Source organism: Sphaeramia orbicularis, chromosome 12, assembly GCF_902148855.1.
Source record: "Sphaeramia orbicularis chromosome 12, fSphaOr1.1, whole genome shotgun sequence".
NCBI classification, from domain to species: domain Eukaryota; kingdom Metazoa; phylum Chordata; class Actinopteri; order Kurtiformes; family Apogonidae; genus Sphaeramia; species Sphaeramia orbicularis.
In genome coordinates, this window is record NC_043968.1 from 21,933,394 (window position 1) to 21,958,193 (window position 24,800).

Below are 24,800 nucleotides of genomic sequence, written 5' to 3' on the forward strand. Positions count from 1 at the left end.
TGAGTCACATTAATGAGAGAATGAATTTGTGTCCATCGGCCTTAACTGAATATATAAACCATGTATTGCATTGCATGCATTTTTTTCTTCATCTTTTCAACAACTTTCTCTATAAACTATTATAAGGGAATTATACATGCAAGCAGATAGGCTAGGTGAGACTAATATTTACAAACCCAGTATAGCCTATTTAATATAGTAGTGTTAGTACATAGCTGTACATAATATAGTATCTAATTGTATTGTAATTGCAGTGTAATGGCTTTAGGTATGAGATACAGGGCTGTGTGTTATTGCCCCTTCGTGAGTGTTGCCACTGTAGGTCTGTGCAGTGTGTTGAAGTGCATCCGTCCTGTTCGGTAGCGCGCATCTCCGAGCCCAGTGGTCCTGATGCTGGTTGTTGTGCGCGCGCATGACATCACTTCTCTCCTTTTTGATTGGCTGCGGGTCATTTCATCCGCCTGCCGTGCAGCATCCACGGCAGCCTCAGCATCCCGAAGCAAGCAGCAACAGCAACGGCGTTCCAAACCACCAACGTCATTACCATCCTCACTCTCATTTTTTGATCTTAATAACAGAGAACCGTTTGTGTGGGCGTGCGCGTTTTCACTGTTTGGCGCTGGCGGCTCGTTTCGAGGATGGCCGAGAGCGAGGCAGACACGCCGAGCACGCCGATTGAGTTTGAGAGCAAATACTTCGAGTTTGATGGAGTGCGGCTGCCGCCCTTCTGCAGAGGGAAGATGGAGGAGATCGCCAACTTCTCCCTCAGAAGTAGCGACATTTGGATTGTCACCTACCCAAAGTCAGGTAAACAAACCTCTGCGTCACCCTCTGCATGGTGCTCTCTGTGTCTGTGGTTGGTAGTGCTCTCTGCTGCAGCGGCGACTGCAGCCTCTCCTGGTGATGATCAAAGTTTCATAATACAGTATCACCAACGCACACAGAGGCTGCATATGCATCACGTCAGCCTCTGGTTTCATTTTGCACTGGACACTGTCATCATTAAAGTTGCAGATGAGGTCATGCTTCATATGTCATAGCTGGGTGGGTCAGAGTTTTCCCAATTATCTAATCTTTATTTCTGTCAGTGTTAATTTTATTGGCTTCTATCAAGCTTTGCATGCAGGATATCAGCCTGTATTGCACAATCAGATGGCAGCAAATTGAGTCAGACAAAGTAAATTGATTGAATTGCCCGGCTGTAATGCTCTGTTTAGCCTACATGTCTCCTTCAGCCTCCTTCACTTTATTAGACACAGATGGAAGTCGATGTTTACATTCAGTGTGCCCAGAGTTATTATTGCGCAGAGCTGGTGCAGGCCTGGTTCCTGCGCAGGGTGCCCTGCTGTGTGCTGGGTGGGTCCGGTCATGTGACGGCTGGTGGGCAGCTCAGTCAGTGCATGCAGGGAGAAAGGCCTAATATCACTGGCATGGGAATTATGTCCTTAAGCCATGCAGAAGGATGGACCTCTGCATGAGGAAAGGTATCAGAAAACTGTTGGTGTTTCACTCTGGTGAGGCACTACTCATTTGATCCACTTTAACTCTATTATTGCATGCATCTGAATGGGTCCATGATTGTAGTCTCACTAACAGTTTCATACAAAGGCTGCAGAGGTCATGACCTTAGTGTTGTTTTTGACTGGAATGTCCAAAATACAGAAAATGTCACATATCGCTTTAATTTGGCTGTTTTGGAGATTTTTTTGACTGAGGGGAAAACAATTAAGTGGGAAGCTTGGAAATAATACCCAAAGAGAAAGGTTTAAAGGATGAATGAATCAAATAAAAAGCATAAAAAATGGGCAACATTGTATGCATTCATTTGCAGAGGTGCACATTTGCTGAGGTTAGTGGGTGTATTGTGTTGCACCAAACTGCAGTACACATTCTGTTACATGATACTGTGAGAGAAAACAGCAGAGACAAACTCTCCTGTGAGTAACAGACCATGCTGTTTTCTGTTTAGCTTTTGCCCCTGCAAGCACAGATTTGTGCTGCATCCTTCCATTTAACAGCATCAACACAGGCCTTGTTCAGAATTAAATCAACGACAAGTTTGTTAGTTGTTAGGTTTTTTGGCCAGTGAATGTTTTACAACTTTAACACTATACTATACTATACTATACTATACTATACTATACTATACTATACTATACTATACTATACTATACTATACTATATTTGTATCAATAATGAAAACAATGAGAAAAGGGTTGATAATTAACAAAGCTTTGGTGAGTAACCAGCTAATTCTGCCATTTCCCTGACATCATGGATCATTCTGCACCAAACAGGAACCAAAAACAGTTGGTAACTGTATCTTAAAGAAAATGAAGCATTCAGTCTCCTTTATGCCCTTAGGAGTTAAAGGAGACCAATAACAGAGCCATGTTGTGTTCATCACTGACCACACGTGATTGTAAATGAGTGTTTATGAACCCTAGCCCAAAGATATGTGTTCTGCATATAAGTACAGCATTTTCCAATGATTTTTAAGCAGGTATTTCTTATGTTATAGCAAGTGTAGTTAAGCGACTAAAATGTTTCGAAGAGAAACTGACTGTAGTTTGTAACACCTTAAACTATAACAGTTAAAATGTGAAGAGATGTTCACTGTGTCTCTAGCATCAAATTAGAGACATTACACATTCATTCACCACCATGGGCTGCAGAGAAGGCACATGACTGATAACTGGGATCCACAAAACTGAAGAAAAATTACAGTAAATAATGTATGTATACTTTACATTCAGCAACTTTTGTCTTGTGTGAGCAAATTTCTTCATATAATAATAATAATAATAATAATAATAATAATAATAATAATAATAATAATAATAAAAACAGGGCTGTTAGAATTGCATGATGTCTTTTGAGGTCGCTAAACACATCACCCTTTTACTAATTTGTGACGTTATGATTTTTAATGATCCTTCTCAGTTATGGACATTATTACATTTTTTTTCTGTTATTGCTGAGAGCACATCCTGTAACAACACAATATCGGCAACTGATGAGTAAATAAATGCTTTTATAAATCATTTTCTCACCTTCATATTTGACCTCAAACTAAAGGATTACATGCTCCAACCAAGGCTGATTATCTTGAACATATTGTTGTTAGTATTTTGATAACCCTCATTTATCTTGAAAAACTGTATGCTAATTCTGAGAAGTCCAAACCAAGCAGAGATTGTGCTCCCCCCACACCCGCCCACCCACCCCTCTGTTTGCTTCGTTTATTTGTCCTACTGGTGCAAAGGGAAGGAAAGCACATGCACCGCCACATGGCTGTGATGCTGCATAGCCATTACGCTATTGGTTCACATGTGTCCCATCCTAGCCAATGGGACTTGCATTCTAAAGAAGGATGGCTCTGCAGTTGGTGATGAGGATGCATTTTGTGCTGTTTTGACATTAACCGTACGCTCAGTCGTGTTTCACTGCAGGCGGTCACCTTTACTCTGCATGTGCACACCCACTCAGTCAGATCTCACAATCTTTGTGAGGACGCTCATTGGATAAAATGGCAAAAATGCCCTCCCGTGTATAAATTCGTCCGCATTTGCACATCCAAATACAAACATACAGTCAAGAGAAAAAGAAAGTGCAGCCTCTGTGGATTGAAAGGTTTATGTATCAGGACAATTTAAACAAAATAATAATCTGGTGCTCACAAGGGTCTAAAATTATTTAAATCTAATCTCAAGTGTAAAACAACACACATTTATTTGACAGAAAATATGTCAAAATGCTGAAGCAGTGTGGATAAAATGAAGTACACCCATACTGCTTCCTTTGGAATGAAAAGGGTAAGTGGCAGCCGGGTGGTGCCAGATAACCACTGCTGTAAAAGCAGATATTGTAGCAGTTTACTGGTCTGGGATTCAGGTGTGTGTATTAATGCAAAACCAAGTAGGACAGAACAAGCAGTGAGCGTAGAGAAGTAACTGTTTCTTAAAAAGAGGTGACGACATGCACATCCAGTTGCTAAAAGGTGTGCAGGATCCCAATAAAATGAATAAAAAAATTAGATAAGGTCCGCACAACCTGTGAGCTCCCAAGAAGATGTATATTCACCATAGTGACATTTCAGGCATCAGTCCTTCGTCAGTCTGATGAAGGGCCGATGCCCAAAACGTCATGTCTTGGGAGCTCACAGGTTGTGCGGATCTTATCTCATCTTTTAAGTAATTGTTTCTTCCCATCAGTCTGAGAAAGGTCCTAAGGCCATTTGGAGTGATAAACATTGTTCACAGGGGAGAACATTCCAGACAGATGCTAATTTCCCCAGAAGTTGATGTCCTCCCAGCAAATTCACTCCAAAGTCAGAATGTTCAGTGTTCAGGAAAATTAAAAAACAAAACAAAAGTAAAAAAACAAACAAACTAAGAGCTGCATCTCAGGCTCTACAGGCCCCATTCAGCAGGAAAACCTTTAAATGTTAAACTTCAGTACAATTAGAAAAAGACTGAGCAAGTGTGTCTTGATCAGGCTTGTCTGGAAGGATTGCCTAAAGACAAAACAACATGCTAGTGTGGCTTAGGTTTGTGAAGTCACACCTGAAAAAACCACAACACTTGGAAAATTGTTCAAATCAAATATACGTTATTGTCCCCAAGGGGAAGTTTGTCTAGGGAAAAGTGCTGAACAGCTGCAAAACAATATGTGCTGACAGTGCAATTACACACACACATAAAAACAGAAGGTGGACCACACTATAAGTGCAAGTGCAGCATTTGGCCATAATGCACAGTGGAACATTTGGCGAAAACCAAACACAGCATATGAGCACAAACACCTGGACGGGCAGTGATTTTGGGTTTGTTTTGCAGGACCTGGGCACCTTGTAGTCACTGAGTCGACCGTGAACTGGTCTGTACATCACAGTATTCCAGAGTCAAATATGGGGCCATATGTCCGACAGCTTGGAAGGAATCAGCTCATTCAACAGGATAATGACATCACACATCAGCAAATCTACAACAGAATGAAAAAGGAAAGAGTTGAAAAAAAGTCCAAACCTCAATCCAACTACAATGATGTGGTGGAACCATAACAGAACTGTATAAACCAGTGCCCACAAACCTCAATGAACCGATGCAACACCATACAGAACAGAGAGTCAACATTAACCGTTTCTGTTAAATCAGTAATGTCATGGCTCATATGGTTGTGTGTTCCTTCACACTTGAGGTTAGATTTACATGGAAACTGGCGAGAATCAGCTGATTCTATTTTGTTACGTCCTGATATATCAAACCATAGAATTCAAAGAGGGTGCTTTGCTTTTCTTATCACTGTAAATCACTGCTTTAATATTCATGGACAGTAGTGGGAGAGTCCTCCGCTCAAAAGCCCATGAGCAACCTTTATCAGTTTGCAAAATGAAAATGATACATTAAGGGACTGCTTCACTGATCTGCATCTGCCTATAAGGTACCTGAGGAAACTGGTGTTATTGCTTATGAAACTCTGAGGGAAAATATTCAGATTTGTTCAATGACATTTGTGGAGTCATTGCTTACAAGGAGCCACTATAACAAACAGTAGACTGGATATATCTGTTCATTTTACACATGAAGCTTTTAAAAAATGTTTCTTGCCAGTTCCTGTTTGGTTTGAGTTACAGTTTTCACATATTGAATTTAAGTTGTAGTTAACCCTTTAAGCACCAAAGTTGCAATATTATGACAAGCAACGTAACTGAATGAAACATACAGCTTTTTTGAAATCTTGATATCAAAACTGAATACAAAAAAAAAACAAATTAAAAAAAAATCCAACATCTAAAGGGTTAATATATTTATCATTCTCATTGTAGTGCTAAGATAACAACAAAAGAAAATACTATAGAATGAATGAATATTTTATGTCAGTGTCATACACTTACGTGCCCAGCCCATATAGGCTTATAAGACACTACTGACATTCAAAACAGGAAGATGACCAACATATAAAGCATATACTCATCCCAATAGCAATTACATAAAACAAGGTCCTTTGAGTTCTCTACCTTCCCCAAAAATCTTGAAAAACTATATATTTCATTTTCAAATAACCAGCTCAACATAACTCTGTCAGGCATCCAAAACAAATCAGGCTTTTTACATTGAATTTTCTCAAACATAACAGTTCTGACATTATGATATTTAAGACAATAAAACAGACAATACCATTCATCTGCAACAACCCTTAAGTCACACAAGAAAACACAACCTGTATAGAAGTGGAACCTTCATAAAAAAAGTATCTAATTGTTGTACTGCCCTGATAGTTGCAGACATATACTATAAACTCAATAATGTTTTGGTGCAGACATAAGTAAGTGTAGGTTTACATTTTAAATCTTTGTAAATTTCCAAATTAAAGTAAAAAAAAAAAATACATTTTTTGTAAAGATGTTCTGAAATGAATCATCATGGAAACATGTGACCATGTGGCTGACAGTGTGGTTTAGACATGCAGTGCTATCCCTGCACTGGGTTCTTTTTCATCTGTGGCCTGTTTTTGCCTTTTATATGAGTTTTAAAACACAAATAAACCCTCTCATAAGAAACAGATAAATGATAAAAAGGATAAAAAGCATCATAAGTATTACTAATGGTGAATCTAACATTTCTGAAAGTGTTTTCTATAAAGTGACAAAACTCTGTTTCATTTCGGTGTTTGGTACATCTTTACTTGCAGCATGTGTTCAGCCTTAGGCCATTAAACACATTTTCCTGCATTACAGAGGACTGGTCAGTCTTTTTCAAAGCACTCTTTCTTGCAGAACATTCGTAAGTTTTGTTGGAGTTGGCTGATACAGGCAAAGCTGTTTCCTTAATGAAACAGTGTCCTTAAGATGTCACATGATGGAGAGTGGTATAATTTGATAGAAGCCTCTGGCCCTCATTTCCTCGTATCATCAGACTCCTCCTGCTCATAAAAGAAGAGTGTGTGATACCACATAAGTGTGACACATGCAAGCAAATCTGCAACCTAAATGAGTCACAAGAGGCCACAGAGAACATTACTATAGCAACAGATAAAAGATAAGACAAATGTGATTTAGTTTCACTGCCACCATTGCTCCTTTTTGGTTCATTTATAAACACAGTGATGTGTGAACATTTTAACATCCTAAACCGATGTCTTGTTTGGTCTGACCAGATACCAGATCACTGGGAAGCAAAACCTAAATAATTAGCAGTTAAAACATACAGAGCTCTGGAAAACTGAAGAAACTTATTTGTGGGTTCAGTTAGGTGACACTTTCCATTTTCCATATCAAGGTTCATACATTGTCAATCGTTTTGACCAGTACAACTTTATCATAAATTATAGTTGAAACCCCATGCATAAACAGTTTCTATTTACATCCTCTGTATTCTCCATATTCTGACATGTGGATTGGATTCAAATATCAGTGAAATGTATGTGTTAAATGCTCAGCCTGTTTCTTCATCAGGTTTTCTGATTCTTCTCTGTTGTCTCCACCTGACAGGAACCAGTCTACTTCAGGAGGTTGTGTATCTGGTGAGCCAGGGAGCTGACCCAGATGAGATCGGCCTCATGAACATCGATGAACAGCTGCCTGTCTTAGAGTATCCCCAACCAGGCCTGGATATCATACAGGTAAGGAGGATGCTTTTAACTATTATGCTACTCATATGAGGACAGTATGCAACATTAACCCAGAAAGACCAAGTGCTATTTTTGCGGCAGTTCCCAAATGATTTTTTTTCTCTATTTTTTAACTTTTCTTAAGTAATTTATCACCATTTATTCTAATATTATCCTCAGTATTTTACATTCCTCAGTGAAAATCAGGTATTTTCCTATATTTAATTTACTGATCATGTAGATGTTCATAAAAGCTCAAATTAAAGTTAAGGGTTATTATATCAGAAACAGAACAAACTGAAGAAAAAGTTACTTTTTCAGGAAAATATATCAATAACTGAACATAAAAACAAGTGTCTCCCCTGTCATTGATCCAACTCTATGGGTTTTACTGGTGAATCAATTTTGTTGAAGATGATGGTGTTTCTATGTTCACTACGGAGCCTCTGAACGTCCAAATGGCTCATATCTGATGACCATGAAAAGACGGCAAACTGTATTTTACACCAATTATTTACGTGGATTGATAGGATTAGTGGATCAACAGTGGTTTAATTTTTTATATCAGTAAATGATTTTGGACGCCAGTGGATGTTTGGGTCTTTATGGGTTTAACAAATGAACATGTATCTGCTTTATGTCTGAATAAGAACTGGTTGCTTTTATTACAAAAAAAATCTATAACAATCTTAGAGGTCAGTCATTTATTTACACATCGCTTGTATTTTGTCATATTAATCTTAAAGCTGCATCAGTGTCAAACAGAGGTACATCATATTCAAATTTATGATGTATTCTGTCTGTCTCTGCACACAAACCCAGTTTAATGGGTTTATTAGTCAAACACTGTGACATCTATCAGATCAGTTGATAAAAAGCTATGATGTGTTCACAGTCCTGCCAGATAATGTCAAAACAGACACCACTCCCATGCATTATAGACTACCTGCTCATTCTGTAGGTGGGTGATGTTTGAAGCTGCTTTGGTCAGGTTCTATATGTTTCAAAAATAATAAATATTTGAATTAGTGTAGATCACTGAATGCTGAACTAGAAATAATTGATCAATAAAGCTGGATCTGAATATTAAATCAATAGTAGAAATCTAGGAAATTCTAGGTGCAAATTTAATATGTACTATAATATGTACTGACTTGACCTTTAAGGAGGGCAGCTGAAGGAAGCTGTTGGATTGTCCTGTCATTTAACGCTTTGTTATTTATTTATTTATTTCACAGTTTGCGTATTGACTTTTGGTCATGAACACCTCCTAACTTGTACACACATGCGCACAATGGGATGTTAAAGTGATGCATTCAGTGTACTGGTGGTTTGAAAATTTAGTAGAAAAGCTTTTAATAGACAAAGTCACCAGACCTGCCCTCTGGGAAACATGGGATGAGTTTATAACCCTTGGCACTTGCATCACTGTTGACCATCTCATTTTAAAACTCCTTCTTTTGACATTGTAAAAGTAACTTAATTACTACATAAGTAAGTGTGTAGTTGTGTTATTGTTTATGGATTGGATCAAGTTACAAACACTAACACTGAATTTTACACAGAAATGTTGAAAATGCCCTGGATGCTAGCAACAAGGCCCTTTTCCACCATTTAGGGTTAGTGTTAGTGAGTTATGTTTAAATGATGTTGCTTAGATTGCGTTTCAGTCACATGTTAACCCATAAAGACCCAGTGTTACTTTTGTGTCAGTTCCAAAATATTTTGTTTTCTATATCTAATTTTTCTTAAGTGATTTATCATAATTTATTATGACATAATCCTGTGTATTTTGTGTTTTTTCAGTGAACTTCAAGTATTTTCCTATATTTAATGTACTGATCATGTAGATGTTTATAAAAGTTCAGGGTAATTATATCAGAAACAGAGAAAACTGAAGAAAAAGTGACTTTTTCAGCAAAATATTTCATTAACTGAACATAAACCAAGTGTGTCCATCCACTGTCATTGATCCAACTCCTTGGGTTTTACTGGGGAAAAGATGACGTTGTATCTACGTTCACTACGGAGCCTCTGAACGTCCAAATGGGTCATATCTGATGACCATGAAAAGATGAGAAATTGTACTTTATACTAATTATTGACATGGATTGATAGGATTAGTGGATCAACAGGTATTAAACATGTTACATCAGTAGATCTGGTCTTCGGTGGCTGTTTGGGTCTTTATTAGTTAAATACAAGACAATGCCTTTCAGATGAAGACAGACAACATATATGTTGGACTTAAAGTTGTTCTGTTTAAACCTATCCTCAGTTTAGGGTTAGGATTAAGATTCCCAAAGAAGAGTGGATGTTGAAATGTTAAGAATGATTCATAAGCTACGGTGATATATTGAACGTTATTGACTTTTCTGTTGTTATTAGTTACAGATGTCTCTGTCAGGTGTCCTAAACAGGAAAGTCATTGTATTCAAGGGAAGAACTGGATTACACTTTCCAAGAAACAGAGCTGCAGGTTATGTTTATCTGAATTGGTGGCACAGATAAGATAAAACGCTGCTGACAGCACCAGTGGATTCTGCGTTGTTGACAGAATATAGATGAATATAGAATATAGCCAGCTGACAGGATATAGATTAAAACCATGACTACTTTGTGTTCCTGCAGGAGCTGACGTCCCCTCGTCTGATCAAAAGCCATCTTCCCTACCGATTCCTCCCCACAGCCATGCACAATGGAGAGGCCAAGGTGAGCCACTGTAAGCCCACTGAAAACCAATACTCAGACACTGGACTTTAACCCTTCAACACTGACAGTGACGTTTGTTGAGACATTGACATTCCTGTCTATATTTAACCTTTCCTAAGTGATTTGTCACCATTAATTATAATATTATCCTCAGCATTTTGCATATTTCAATGAAAGTCTGGTATTTTTCTATATTTTCCTAACCTGTAGATGTTCATAAAACTCATAAAATCCAAATGTTATTATAATATAACAGAGAAAAGTGATTTGAAAAAGTGACTATATTTTTGTTTTACTGTTTTTATGTTTGTTTTACTGTTTTTATGTTTTACTGGTGAATCACTGTCGCAGAAGGTGATGGTGTTTCCACATTTACTATGTACATCTGATGCTACTGAAAAGCTGAGAAACTGTATTTTAGCTGAATCAGTTCCATGTAGTTATAGGATTGGTGGTTCAAAACTTACTAAACATTTTATATCAGTAGATGCTTCCTTTTTCTGGTTGTTTAGGGCTCTGAGGGTTAACACATACCTGTACTGAACAGGTGGTGCCAGGCACAACAAACCCCGCCCCTCGCACATATTGTAGCTTATTTTGGCATCGATCCAGCTGATGTCACCATGTCTATGCGTGTGCTGATGTCAGCAGATCAATTGCCTCTATATATATGCCAAGTTTGAACTAAACTGAAACAAAACTGACGGTTGTATAGACATTTGAAATGTCACCCATTATAAGTAAATGGGAATTATTATTATTTTTTTAATTCATAAAAAATGTAAACTTTGACCTATTTTTCCCAAAATGTCACCACATCTATTTGGGTCACTGGCAATCTATAAACCCAATTTGGTATGAATTCAACCAACAGTTTTGCTGCTAGATTGTTAACAAACAAAGAAACAAACCAAACCAAAAACAATACCCCTTGCCACCCTTTTTTTTGGAGGGGGGGTAACAATGTTATGAGGCTGTTTCTTACAGAATAAATCTACTTTGTGACAAAAAACACAAAGACAAATTGGCAATAGCTGAATGGTAGAAACAATTGATTTTTGTTGTTGTATGAAAACTTTTAGTTGTCCACATTGTACAGTGACACATATATATTTTTAATTATCATTATTTTAAAGACAGAAGACCCAAAACATTGGTGATTTGGGAAAAAGATTATGTTCAGACTATCACATAAAAAATGTACATGTTTGGGTTAGCTCATCCTGATAAAAACCAACCAGTCTTTGAGAATTACAGTAATTTTTTGGATTGTCTTGTAGGTGATCTACATGGCTCGTAACCCCAAGGACCTGGTGGTGTCCTACTACCAGTTCCACCGTTCTCTCAGGACCATGAGCTACCGTGGAACCTTCCAGGAGTTCTGCCGGCGCTTCATGAATGACAAACGTAAACACTGGAGAACTTGAATGTGTCAGACATTTGTCTCATTACTGTTTTGTCAATAGATTATGTTGTAACGCTCAGGTTGTTTGCCTTTTTCATCCTTTTCTCGTAGTGGGATATGGTTCCTGGTTTGAACACGTTCAGGAATTCTGGGAACATCGTATGGACTCTAATGTGCTCTTCTTAAAATATGAAGACATGTACAAGGTAACACTAAAACATCACACCCCTATTAGAGTCGGCAGCTTATATTTACCTCGACATAATGAAACAGTGTGCCAGCTTCAGTGAATGTACACTTGGACAGTTATGTGTAGTTGAATGTGGAAAAACAGCCTTTTTGTTTGAGAGCTGCTGGATGTGACTGTGACTTTTCGGCTACTGTTTATTACAGTACCTTTACTCTTACATTCAGTAACAGATATGGTGTAGTGCAGGATATTAAAATACCATTGGCTAGAGATTCCATGGAACGTAAGTGTTTTTTTTTTTTGTTTTTTTACAATAACTAACATAACTAAAATTGCAATTCTCAGACAGAAACAGCATACATTCAAAACAACATCAAGTCTGCCAGGGACTGCAGATGGAAAGTAGCGTCAGGCTAACTCTGGCATATTTACATTTACATGTATGTTAATATGCACTGTCCCTTTAAATAGATAAATAAATAAATAAAGTATTCATTTTCAGTTTTGCGAAATGAACATTGATGATTATTGGTGCTTCACATTTCTGTTTTCACACACAAGTTATCTAATCTTACATGATGCACAAACCTTCTTGACATTAACATTTACTCATTTACTTATGTCATCTCTCCCCCTACTATTTATATGTGAGAACAAATATGTTTCCTAAATGGTAGAGTTAGTACCTGTTTTTACCGATAACCAAACAAGCACATTTTCTTCTAATGTGTCCTCTCATCATTTTTATTACCAACCCTTATGCTGACCCTTTATAACTCCTTGTAAGACGTGGCAGACTCATATAACCAACTTTCTTGTGTAAAACGTTTGTCTCAGGAACAGAACATCATATTCTTGTTCAACATTTGCCAAAGGTCCCCTTCTACATGGTCCAGTCTTATCAGCTGTATGAGGTGCAGACTCACACAGGCCCTGGACATGAAGATAGGCTTTACTCACAGCAGAACAAGTGAAAATGAGTTGAACATGGGTAGATTAGCAGGTTTCACATGCAGTGTATAGTATATGACTTGTGCAATGTATTTCTATTTCACAATAGTTTTGGTGCTGTTTTTTATTTGCTCAGTTTGAAGCAGTAGGCATCTATAATCGGTCCTGTAGAGTCTAGTTATGATGAAATACATTTTCTTTTTTTTTACTCTTTAGAGGCAGGCACATTGGAAAATGTGAAGTCTATCCTTTCTATTGTTGGAATATGAAACTTTTAAGAAGTAGTATTTATTTATTTTCTTCCATATTTGTGTAATTTGTCAAATTAGGGCAAATGTTGGTTGGTTAACCCGAGGTAAGGAATAAGTTAAATTTCAGGTTGAATTCACAGTGGAAAGAAATGATCTAAAGTCCAATACAGGTCCTTCTTTCTATGTAAGCTTTAAGTTTTTGTGCAGAATGCTGTTGTCAAGATGTTTTCATTTTCATGTGTTCCTCCATAATAATCAAAAATCTGGGTTGGACTGATTTTACAGATAATAATATGTAATATGGAGACTTAAAATCCATCACTGCACAGTAATTGAAATTAAACAATTATTTAGTGTTTGTGTAGAATTTAACATGAGCAAGGAGGATCTTTAACTTATATATATATATATATATATATATATATATATATATATATATATATATATATATACATATGTATAGACAGACAATTAACAGTGTACTTAAAACTGCTTTAGTGACACTTTTGACATTTACTAATACCTCTGTCTAGTTTAGTAGAGAATAACAAACATTTACAAATTTACTTGCTTGCTTAATTCTGCAGAGAACTGTAATGTTTGTAAAGTTACTGTTTTCATTTAAAGACTCATACCTTTAATCTTTTGGTTTCCCAATAACGTCTGCATTTACCATTTTACCTAATGCAGCTCTCCAAGACCTGCAATGGACCAAAAACCATAGAATTTAGCAGTGAAAAACCCAGATCTTTCGTACTCTTGTAACTAAAGGAAGTTGAATGTGTTAGATTAGTTTGGATTAATAGATAGATTTGTAGATAAATGCATAGCTTTATATGGACTCCAACACATCCAAAATGATTGCTTATGGTGCCCATATATGAGGTGAATTTCTAAAAAGCCGAGTGTTTGCCATCATGTCATTCCTACGAGCTGTAGAAGATAATACATGTCGGCACTAATTATACGTCATGCCTTTACATGCTTGTGTATACAGTAAAGGTGATAGGGCTTCGAGCTGATAGCCTATATATTCCTAGATGATGTATTGTACATGTTAAACTGTACACTGTGTTCACTGCCTGCTGTCTCACCTTTATTCCACTAAGATTGTGTAAGCAGAGGGAACTGAGTGTTCTCTAAAGCTGTGGGTGGATGCTATTTGGGGAAACCAAACGGCCTTCCTGTTATTTAAGAATGTGTTGCGGCATCCGGTGCAATATTTCTTTGTATTATTACTATAATTTTTGTCCGTTTTAAGATGATATAGAGCATGTATTTTGGATCCTTTGTACTCTTCTCTCTCTGTTCTAGGATTTGTCGACTCTGGTGGAGCAGTTAGCTCGTTTTCTGGGTGTTTCCTGTGACAAAGCTCAGTTGGAGGGCATGGTGGAAAGCTGCAACCAGCTCATCGAACAGTGCTGCAACTCAGAGGCCCTGTCCATCTGCAGGGGTGAGTGGGAGACACAGCAGAGGGACAAACAGAGCACTGCCTGGTTCCTTTAGACCACAGGTGTCAAACATATGGCCTGTGGGCCAAAACCGGCCCGCCAAAGGTTCCAATCCGGCTCATGACATGATTTTGCAAAGGGCAAAAATTACACTGAAGAAAATAACAATCAAGGATGTTGAACTCATTTTAGTTCAGGGGCCACATTCAGACCAATATGATCTCAAGTAAAATAAAAGCATAATAACCCTTTAACAATGAAATGTGAACAACCAGAAAATTAAGTGCAATTTTAACAATATTCTGGCTGTTATTAAATGTTTTGTGCATATGTAGTTTCAATCTGTAAGTTGTGTTAATAATAAACCAACACATAATATGGTAGAAATTATTATTTTTGTTCCAAATTCCAAACTTCAATATTACCCCTGTGACTAAATGTTTGTGTAACATTATGTGTAATGCATATGTACAAATTGTAAGTTGAGGCATAATATTGTTAAAATTGCACTTATTTTTCATAAGAAATTTCATTTTTTATGGTTATTCACCTTTTTTTTTGTTTAGATAGTTTGTAAATGTAAATATTTTCATATTAAAATTTTTACTTTATTGTTTGCACTAGAACAAAGAGAAAAACTTGCAGTTATCATTATTTATAGGTTATTATGCTATTAATGCTTAGCTCTAGTTTCTGACTTGCCGTGATCTGTCTGAACGGCCCTCAGACATGGCTGCATCATGTCTGCCATACGTTCAAACCATATGCCATTGTTGGTTTTCTTTTCTTTTCTTTTCTTTTCTTTTCTTTTCTTTTCTTTTCTTTTCTTTTCTTTTCTTTTCTTTTCTTTTCTTTTCTTTCTTTTTCTTTTTTTTCTCTATTCAGTTCTATTCAGTTTTGAGATTTCCCAGCTCCTTCAACCATTTTAGCCCACACAAATGTGCCCCAGTAACCCTCCAAAGTTTAAGCAGCTTTCATAGATCCTACTAAAACATTCATTCACTGTGAGATCCCAAAGGATAGCAAAATGTATAAAAATAAAAAAGTTGTGTGAATTTGAGTTTTACTTCAAAGTTATAGAAGCTGGATTATCTGCACAGTCAAGGTAGAAATCCTACAATTCCCATAATGCACTATCTCCTTTCACACCTTCTGTGCCTAGAAAATCAGCGTACCATTCTGAGGTCTGAGCTCCCAGTTTGTAAAACACATTTTAGATTTTTAGTGTCTTAGTCTCATGTAACTATCAGGGTTATTTTTCTCAGACTTGACAAAAGATTCTATTCTATTCTATTTTATTCTATTCTATTCTATTCTATTCTATTCTATTCTATTCTATTCTGTAGTGACATTTAAAATCATTAATTTAGTGTTTTAGAATAATAATAAAATCAGAATGAAATGTATTCATTTTATGGTGAAAGCAAAAGATTTGGATTTTCAGGGTTAATGTAGGCTGTTGTTTATTGTTGAATGAAGCAAGTGGAATAGGTGAAAATGTACCCCCCATCTGCATGTCTTAGTCCATTCTTGAACTGATAAAATACACAAATACACTAAATGATATAGAGGAAAATGTAAAAGTTTCTATTACAGTAGTGCATTTTGAATTTCCCAGAAAATGCCCAGTAAATGCTCCTCCTGGTACAAACCCTCATGTGAATGTGAATTAAGAGAACAGACAGAAAGATGAACAGATATCACAGTCCTGACTGAGATGACAGAGAGACAACTGTATTTAACAGTCCTCTTTGGAGCTTATTATATCTGCCCTGATTCATACCAGTGATCTCATGATATCGACTGAGCCAGCAGGGCTCTTCTTACAGAGCTATTCTGGGAGATCAGCGAGATGGAGAAGACAATATATAACCCCATGTGAAGCCATTAGCAGGACAGCTGGATGTTTTTTATGCTACTATACTGATGGATGATCTGACATTTGACAGGACATTACACTTCTACAGCCCCCCAAAAAGAAACAGTTGGAGGAACAGTGTAGAAAACACAACTAAGCAGTAATACAACAATATCAAAACATATGTTGACTTATGAAAATAATACAGTACTGTTAACTGTCTCCATAGTCATATGATACATGATGTCCCGTATAAAGCAGCAGCTGATTTCAGTGAGTCCACTTTACTGGTATCAAACATTCTCAACCAGTATATATGTTAAAAATAAGTGTCTGGACTGAGATTAACTATACAGTGGAATCTGTAAGTTATTCCAAGACAATTACCTCAACATCTACTCACTTAAAGTTAAAACTGTAGATTTTTGCAAGTCATGTAGAGTGAAACTTTCAGGCTCATGCTCCCACCGGTCAGTAGAGGATGTTTACTGACCTAAATAGCAGTTTAGTAAAGCTCATTATCTTTGGTAGGATATAGTTTGTACAACCCAAATATAAGATATAAGTGGAACAAGTATGGAAAATGCATTAATAAGAATACAATGACATTAAAATGTACTTTAGCTTGTATTTCAGTGCAGACATATGTCATATTTTGTCTGGTCATCTTCATTTCATTTGTAAATATCCATCTATTTCACACATTCAGGCGGAGCAATTTAGGACTACTCCCTTTCAGGCACAACAGTTGTTCCATTTTCAGTTTTTTAAAATTTTGTCTTGCTTTGTTTTTTTTGTTTTTTTTTTTCTATGTTTTGTATTATGTTTGTGTCTGAAATTAGCTTAAACTAAAAATCCAATCCAACTTTATTTGTAAGGCACTTTAAAACAACTGCAGTGGACCAAAGTGCTGCACAGAAAAATAATTAAAACCAAAATAGAAGAATAAAATACAGAAAAGATTTAAAGACATAGAAACTGTACAAAAAAGAAAACAGTGCTATACAGAAGAATAAATAAAACCCAAATAAAATAATATAATACAAGAATAGATTAAAAAACATAGAAAGCCATACAATTAAAAACAACAACAAAAAAAAAAAGATAAATAAGAACAATAAACCACTACCAAATAAAAACAATAGAATAAAGATTGTACCTTCAAATATCTCACATGGTTTCAAAATCCAAGGAGAAAAGATGGGTTTTTAGAAGGCATTTAAAAACAGAGAGGAGGCCTGTCTGATATGGAGAGGCAGATTGTTCCATAGTTTAGGAGCTGCTGCAGCAAAGGCACGCTCACCCCTGAACTTGTGCATAATTTTTGTTAAAAACTAAAACTGAAATAGCATAGTAACTTGAAACGGGTGATTTCCATCATGATTCAGTAGAAAAGCTGCGTCCAGGAAAGGTCTAGTCCAGGGGTCGGCAACCCTGGTCCTACAGAGCCACTATCCTGCATGTTTTAGATGTATCCCTCTTCCAACACACCTGATTCAAACGATAAGCCTATCATCACGCTCTGCAGAAGCCTGGTAATGACCATCAGGTGTGTTGGAAGAAGGAAACATCTAAAACATGCAGGATAGTGGCTCTATAGGACCAGGGTTGCCGACCCCTGGTCTAGTCCCTTCAGAGCAACGATCTGCTGAACATCACCAGTTTGTTGACAAATGCATGTGAAAATTATCGAACTGTTTAGAACCCATGTTATTCAAAGAAAGATAGGAAGTCATTTGGATATTTCACCCACTGTGCTACATAATCTAATCCAAAGGTTCCAGGAGTCTAAATGTATGTCAGTGCATAAAAGGCAAAAGCACAAGCCTAAGCTGAACACAGTGCTATCTGATCCCTCAGATGACACCACATCAAGAACTGTCATTCATGTAGATCCGACAGAACCACATGGGTTCAGGATTACTGTGGCTCACCTGTGTCAAACTCTATAATATGGAATTACAACCACAGATCACTCACTGAAATCAGATGCTGCCTGTACTTCTGTGTCTGGACTGGACATCATTGAACCATATGTCATTTCAACATTTATCCAATATTTTAAAACTATATTTAACGCGTATATTCCTGATATATCTCTGTATGTATTTCTAGGTATATTAATGGTATTTACTGAACATATTTTGCTTCAAATTCACAGTGTTTGTGGAATAAAATAAAGGTGAAATTAAATAAAGGTTTCATTCTTCTCCACTTTCTTGGGGTAAAGGCTTAGAAACACACAGTATCTCAAATACAACCACAGTAGAAGTGGTGAAAATGTGTTCTTTCGGTTCATTAACTCTACATAGAGTTGTCACAGAGGTTTAATCACTACCTCTTGCAGAGTAGCATTCACTGTAATGTACAGGAGAAGCAGCAGGGCTCGCTGGGGTCTGGACAGTTTACTGAAGACACTGAGTTGGAAACTGTCACATATTGCACAGCCCAACTGGTTATGTAATACAGTCCACAAACTATACATTAATGCCTCACCTGCTCCTTTGTAATGTGAAGTCTAGACTAGTAGACAAACATGAGCAGAGACTTAACACTGTCATAACACACCTTCTACTTTTACACTTTGCTGAGCTGGAATATTTTCATTTTTGAACACATTATATACATTATCAGTCAATAAATCCCAAGGCTGGACTGAGTATTTGGCTTTGAAAGTTAAATATTTATAGTATTTATAGTATTTATAGTATTTACGTAAATGGGAACCCATTAACATTTAACTTAAACACTGTTACACTGTAAGGAGGTCAGAACTACTTAGCTCTGATCTGTCCATACATCATTTAAAGTGGTGTGATTAACAATCTGAGGTGTCCAGGTACCAGTATACAATGTGTGATGTGTCAAGTTGAAATTATTATAGCACCACCTTGTGGCTACACGATGCCCCTACATCACAGGTTTTATTTCAGCATATAGTCCAAGTGTGTTTTCAGTTATCTCTACACATCTTGTTTTACATTTACTTATAACCCCACACCCCAAAAGGGAGGCAAGGGGTCTTGTTTTTGGTTCAGTTAGTTTCTTTGTCTGTTAACACTCAAGCAGCAAAATGATTTGGTTCAATTCATACCAAATTGGGTTTATAGATTACCAGTGACCCAGAATAGATGACATGACATTTTGGGAAAAGCAGGTCAAAGTTCAAAAATTTTTAAATGAATTTTTAAAATCTTTTGTTCCCCTCCTTTTCGGTTATAATGGGTCAGATTTCAAATGTCTCTAAAACATCAATTTTGTTTGAATTTACTTCAAACTTTTCACATATAGGAAGGCAATTGATATGCTGACATCAGCACATGCATAGACATGATGACATCAGCTGGATCGATGCTAAAATAAGCTACAATGAGAGCGAGGGGCGGGGTTTGTTGTGCCTGGCACCACTTGTGTACATTCTGTTCTTATGTCTTTAGTTTTGTTCATTTTGCCTTTTGTGTTATTATTCTTTATGTCCACTTATGGTTTCTGCCATCATGTTGTTTTTTTCTGTTGTGCATGTATTTTTTTCTTTTAGTGCATGGGGGTCTGGTGTCTATTCTGACATAGGCTTAACACACAGCTGACAGTCAGTCAGTATGAACTGTCTGACACAGCAGCCACAGCAGGTGAGTCACATATCTGAGAAGTGTTCTGGCTTTAATACACTAATGATACTGTGCGTACATATTTCAGTCTCTAAATGAGAGAGGTTGAAAGTTTAAAATGATGTTAGTACAGTACCTTTGTGTTTGCCACAGTACTACAGTACATACCACTATAGTGACGCTGTCATATACTCTGATACACATCATGGGGTGAGCATTTACGCTCATACCTTCCAAATTAATCCCATAGTTATATATATATTACTTCCTCATCAATAAAAATAAGTATTGTGAATTTGTGAAAATGCTAATTTTTATTAGACTTATTTAAAAACCAGCTACTGTTTTTGTCGCCAGTTTTGTATTCATATCAGATCTACAATGGCATGAAAATGAAATGTATTTTATTTATTTATTGTTCATTTAACAGGCATAGTACACATACAATTATTGTACCAGAAACAGCTAAGAGTTCATTTTACACCCTGATAATCATATCACTGAAGCCATTTAAAACTGCTTTAAGTATTAAATAATTATGTATTTACTATAAAAAAATTTTTTTACTCATAAATTAATGTTGTTCAGTTGACAGCGATGACCTGCACTGAATTATGCATTGTATTTCACCTAATACACTACATTTACAACATTGAAGTTAGGCTTTTCTTTGCTAAAAGGGGGCTGGGCTGAAAAATTATAATATTGTATGAATATTGAATAAATATTATTGCAGAACCATTTTTATTTAGTCTTCAGGGTTAATCTTATTTAGTTGTATGTACACCACTTTCAAAATGCTCCCTATAGATTTCTGAAATATTTGTCTTCTTTTGACCATAAATTATCATTTTAAACCACAAGTTTTTATCTTTAACTTTGAAGAAACATGGATTTCAGTGATGTTTCACAATGTTTTTGTCTGTTGCTTTATAATAAAATAGATGTATAGAATTATTGTACAGTGAATGTAAGCAGCAGGATGGCCAAGTAGGCAATTGTGTGTAAAACGTGTGTTAAAAAGTAGTGAATCTTTCAACATTTGCAGAGTTACTTATGTTCCTCTTGCATTCTCCTTCAGGTCGTGTGGGTCTGTGGAAGGACATCTTTACAGTGTCTATGAATGAAAAGTTTGACGCCGTGTACAGACAGAAGATGGGAAAGTCCGACCTGACCTTTGACTTCTGTCTGTGAGGAGTGCCCGAATCACCCTTCCTGTTCTGCTCCCTCCTCCTCCCACTGATCTACTTCAGTAAAGCTGACAAGTGCACACTTCCTGCCAAAACTCTCACATCTCCATCCAACCAACCAACCAACCAACCAGTCTCCAGTGTAGTAGTACAGTCTGACAGTGGGATTCACTACAAGACTCAGAACGCTATCTGTCTCCTCAGCAAGTCACCAAAAAAACACATCTTCTTTGACTAATCAGATTAAGAATTTGTTCAAATTTATCAATCAGTAAATATGCCAAAACATCCCTCAACCCCCTACCTCTAAAGTATGTTCCCACCGCTGTGTATGTCTGATGTGTGCATGTACGTATAGGAGCTGAGGTTTGGGGATTATTTAATGTGATGCACAGGTGTTTTCAGATTCTATATCAAGGATTTAGGCTGCGTGCAGTTATTTGTGACCAAAATACTGTAAACTGAGAATCATGTCATCATATTTGTTTATTCAGTTAGGTTGGTCTGTGCTTTATATTGGCTGATTAAGGCCTGAAATGAGCTAATTCATACCAAGCATCATCTGATCACGACTGACGGCAAAACAGTTCACAGCTGTTCCACACTTGTCATGACGTCCAAACACTGCCTAGTTTCTTACCTCAGTGCACCAGGTGAATCATGTGGTCATCTTGACGTGCTCATACAACACCTGACAACAACTTACTTGATCATTTTTAATGCGAAAAGGTGAATGTGTTCCCTTTGGTGTTTTTAGGTGGTCTGGGCTGGTCTAGGTTACTGTGAGGTGACTGGAAATCATGATTAATTGATCCAGAACCCAGAGCGTGCTAGAAGAGAGACAGTATACACCACACCTGAGCCCAGGTGTTGAGATCCAAACAAGGTGCAGGAAAATAGTTATTGAGAGGAACTAAAAAACTCACTCTGAAGTACATGTGTTAGACACATCAGTCCCTGAGGTCACTTAGTGGGTTAAACTGAGCAGTGCTGAGAGCCTTTAGGTTTGTTTATTAGTATCTTTTTTCTGTTGGTGGAACAATTGATGAATGGGACACTGTGGGTCACAAGGTCAAAAGACTGAGTGATAAGAAACTAAACCAAGAAGTGAGGAGAACTCATTGTGAGATTTTTTTTTAAAATCCATTCTTCATAGAAATATAATTATCAGTGTAGCTTTGACGTTAAATGCAACCTAATTTTAAAGCTACTCTCTGCCATCGGTGCTGAATAAACTGGGTTAACAGTTTGACTCATGACTTGCAGTGTTTATTAAGAACAAATATCTGCATGTAGCCTCTGTTTTCCCCCCTGTTTGTTGTCAGGAACAACAGTATGAAGCTTTTACGGTATAAGGCACTGAAACTCTCTGGGGGCACTGGTTCATTGGAGGGAAAGTTCTACTTAAAGTAATGACCAAATTTGCAAAATGGATGAAGTTTATGAGTGATATTTGGAAACTGTCGTACAGAATAAAACCCCACCTCCCAAAGAAACAAGAGAACCACCTTTAGAATCTTCTTATTCTGTTTAACCAAACTGATACTCATACTGAGTGGTTTAACAGTTGTCTTGAGGCAGCATGTGAATTAATGTAATGTACAGTGATGACAGTGCATAGAGGGAGCTTAGAACACCTAAATAGACCCAGCAGCTCAATGTCACGGCAGGGTTTGGATCATTATTGTGTTGCCGTTTGCAAGATTCACACCCTTGCTGATTGTCACTGGATCCAATCATATTAGCTTTATGTGTGTGGAAGGTTATGCATGTGTGTGTTTGAGCAAGAGAGAGAGAGAGAGAGATTTAAAAGTCAGTCATCAACCTGAAGAACTGATGTCTAAAGTCATACATGTGTATCAAAAAGGCACTAGTAGATTCACTGAAATGGAATTTGAATAATTTATCCAGGGTTGTCACATTTTTCTATTGAGTGATTTATCAGAATCATTTAAAGATCACTCACACACATGGTTTGCCCTCTGGGAGCTGAAATGCAAATGCAGCTGTGCTATATACATGCATGTACTGTGTAAAGGGAAATTTTAACCCCTACAGACCTGGATGATAATAGGAGCCATCTAATTTGTTTTAACACTTCATTATTTTGTGATTTTTCAGTCTTCATTCCCACTTACAGGTGAAACCAAGATGTGATTTCAAACACTGTGCAACTGAATTTCATCTAGTTGTGGCTTCTGTAGGCAACATGCACTACATCAGTCAATCTGAGGATGTCAATGATGCATCAACAGCCATTTATTAAAGGGAGAAAATACCAGTCAAACTTGTGCACCTTAGTTTTTTCAGTTTCAAAAACAACAGCTTAGCTAAAATGAGCACATTGAGAAACTCCAGCCTAGTTTTCACAAGTTCTCGTGTCATTCTTTCACCTATAGCCTACTGATCATTTCATGGATCAGATAAAAGCTACAACTGCGCATCAAGCCTTCATACGATCGTATGTGTTGAAATCACTGGAGCTGCATTACCCTATGACAGGAAAAACCGTGTCATTTTAGCTGCTGTTATCACCCTCATCCAGGTTCACATCAGGAATAAAGACTGCAAATGTGTCACGGAGAGATGACTTTAATGAAATATTTTGTGTCTATCCCACTGCTTGGTCACTGGGGTGTTTTGTTTTGTTTTTTTTTCTTTTGCTCTACATCTTCCTCAAAAGGTTTTGGCTGCAGGAGAGGAGAAGGCAGAGTATTAACCCATAACCAGCAGTAAATGTATTCTGCAACTCACTGTAGTGTCACAGCAGTATATGGCATTAACTGGAGGCATCATTTACCACCAGTCCAGCACCTCTTCCTCCTCTTCCTCCTCCTGTAGTTTCCTGCCTAACAGCTCAGTCCCTGCTCTCTGCCAGACACTTGTGAATGTCTTTATTGTGTGGATGTAAATGACAGCCTCAGCATACACTCGTCACGCCGCCTTGTTTACGGCTGCTCCTTCTTTCTTTTCATTGTTCTCTCTGTGACTATGTTTACAGCCGTTGGCAAGGCTTCAGCTGCCCATCTCCACTTTTATGGTTTGTTTGGGTTTTTATACATGCCTGTCTCTGTTTCCTGGGCATCTTGTGTTGTATTTTACATGCTTTGCTTGCTGGTTTATTAATAAATTTGTGTCTTCTGGCAATATCTGACAATGTGGTCTCTTCTTTTAAGTTATACTGAAACTTTTGTTAAAGTCAAAATGAAGCATCGGGACACACACATCTGTGTACTAGGTAAATGGTATTACACTTGTGAGGACAATAATGGAGTCAATTGATGAGTGTATTAAATAAGCCTTTGGGAAGAGGGGTCTCAGATATTTAAAGTACAAAAAAGTCTGTTTTAATATCAAATTAGACAAAATATTCAATGATGAAAAATGTGTTAATGTAAGCAAAAGCTACAAGGGAATACACAATTGCAAATATTAATTTAATTTAAATATTATTTTAATATTTTCAAATCATGGAGTAATATTAATGACTGCAATATAAAAGTGGAAATAAAAAGAGCTGAAAGTTGAACAAACACTGGAAACATTTTCATCAGGTACAGAAACATTACTCTG

General features: G+C 37.0%; 1 protein-coding gene across 2 annotated transcripts; it reads left to right on the top strand.

Annotated features, from left to right (window-relative positions):
• The first annotated feature begins 459 nt into the window (after positions 1 to 459).
• Positions 460 to 24,376, top strand: sult4a1 (sulfotransferase family 4A, member 1). Of its 2 annotated transcripts, XR_003936807.1 has the most exons (8): positions 460 to 807; positions 7,493 to 7,623; positions 10,243 to 10,323; positions 11,604 to 11,730; positions 11,840 to 11,934; positions 14,435 to 14,573; positions 19,968 to 20,058; positions 21,119 to 21,241. XR_003936807.1 is itself a non-coding variant. In XM_030149134.1 (7 exons), exons 1-7 carry the CDS (start codon positions 639 to 641, stop codon positions 21,229 to 21,231), a joined length of 855 nt encoding a protein of 284 aa, XP_030004994.1. In that variant the 5' UTR covers positions 460 to 638; the 3' UTR covers positions 21,232 to 24,376. The 2 variants fall into 2 exon arrangements, 1 of the variants encoding a protein (XP_030004994.1); XM_030149134.1 differs by lacking the exon at positions 19,968 to 20,058 and having other exon boundaries at positions 21,119 to 24,376.
• Positions 24,377 to 24,800: the final 424 nt, after the last annotated feature.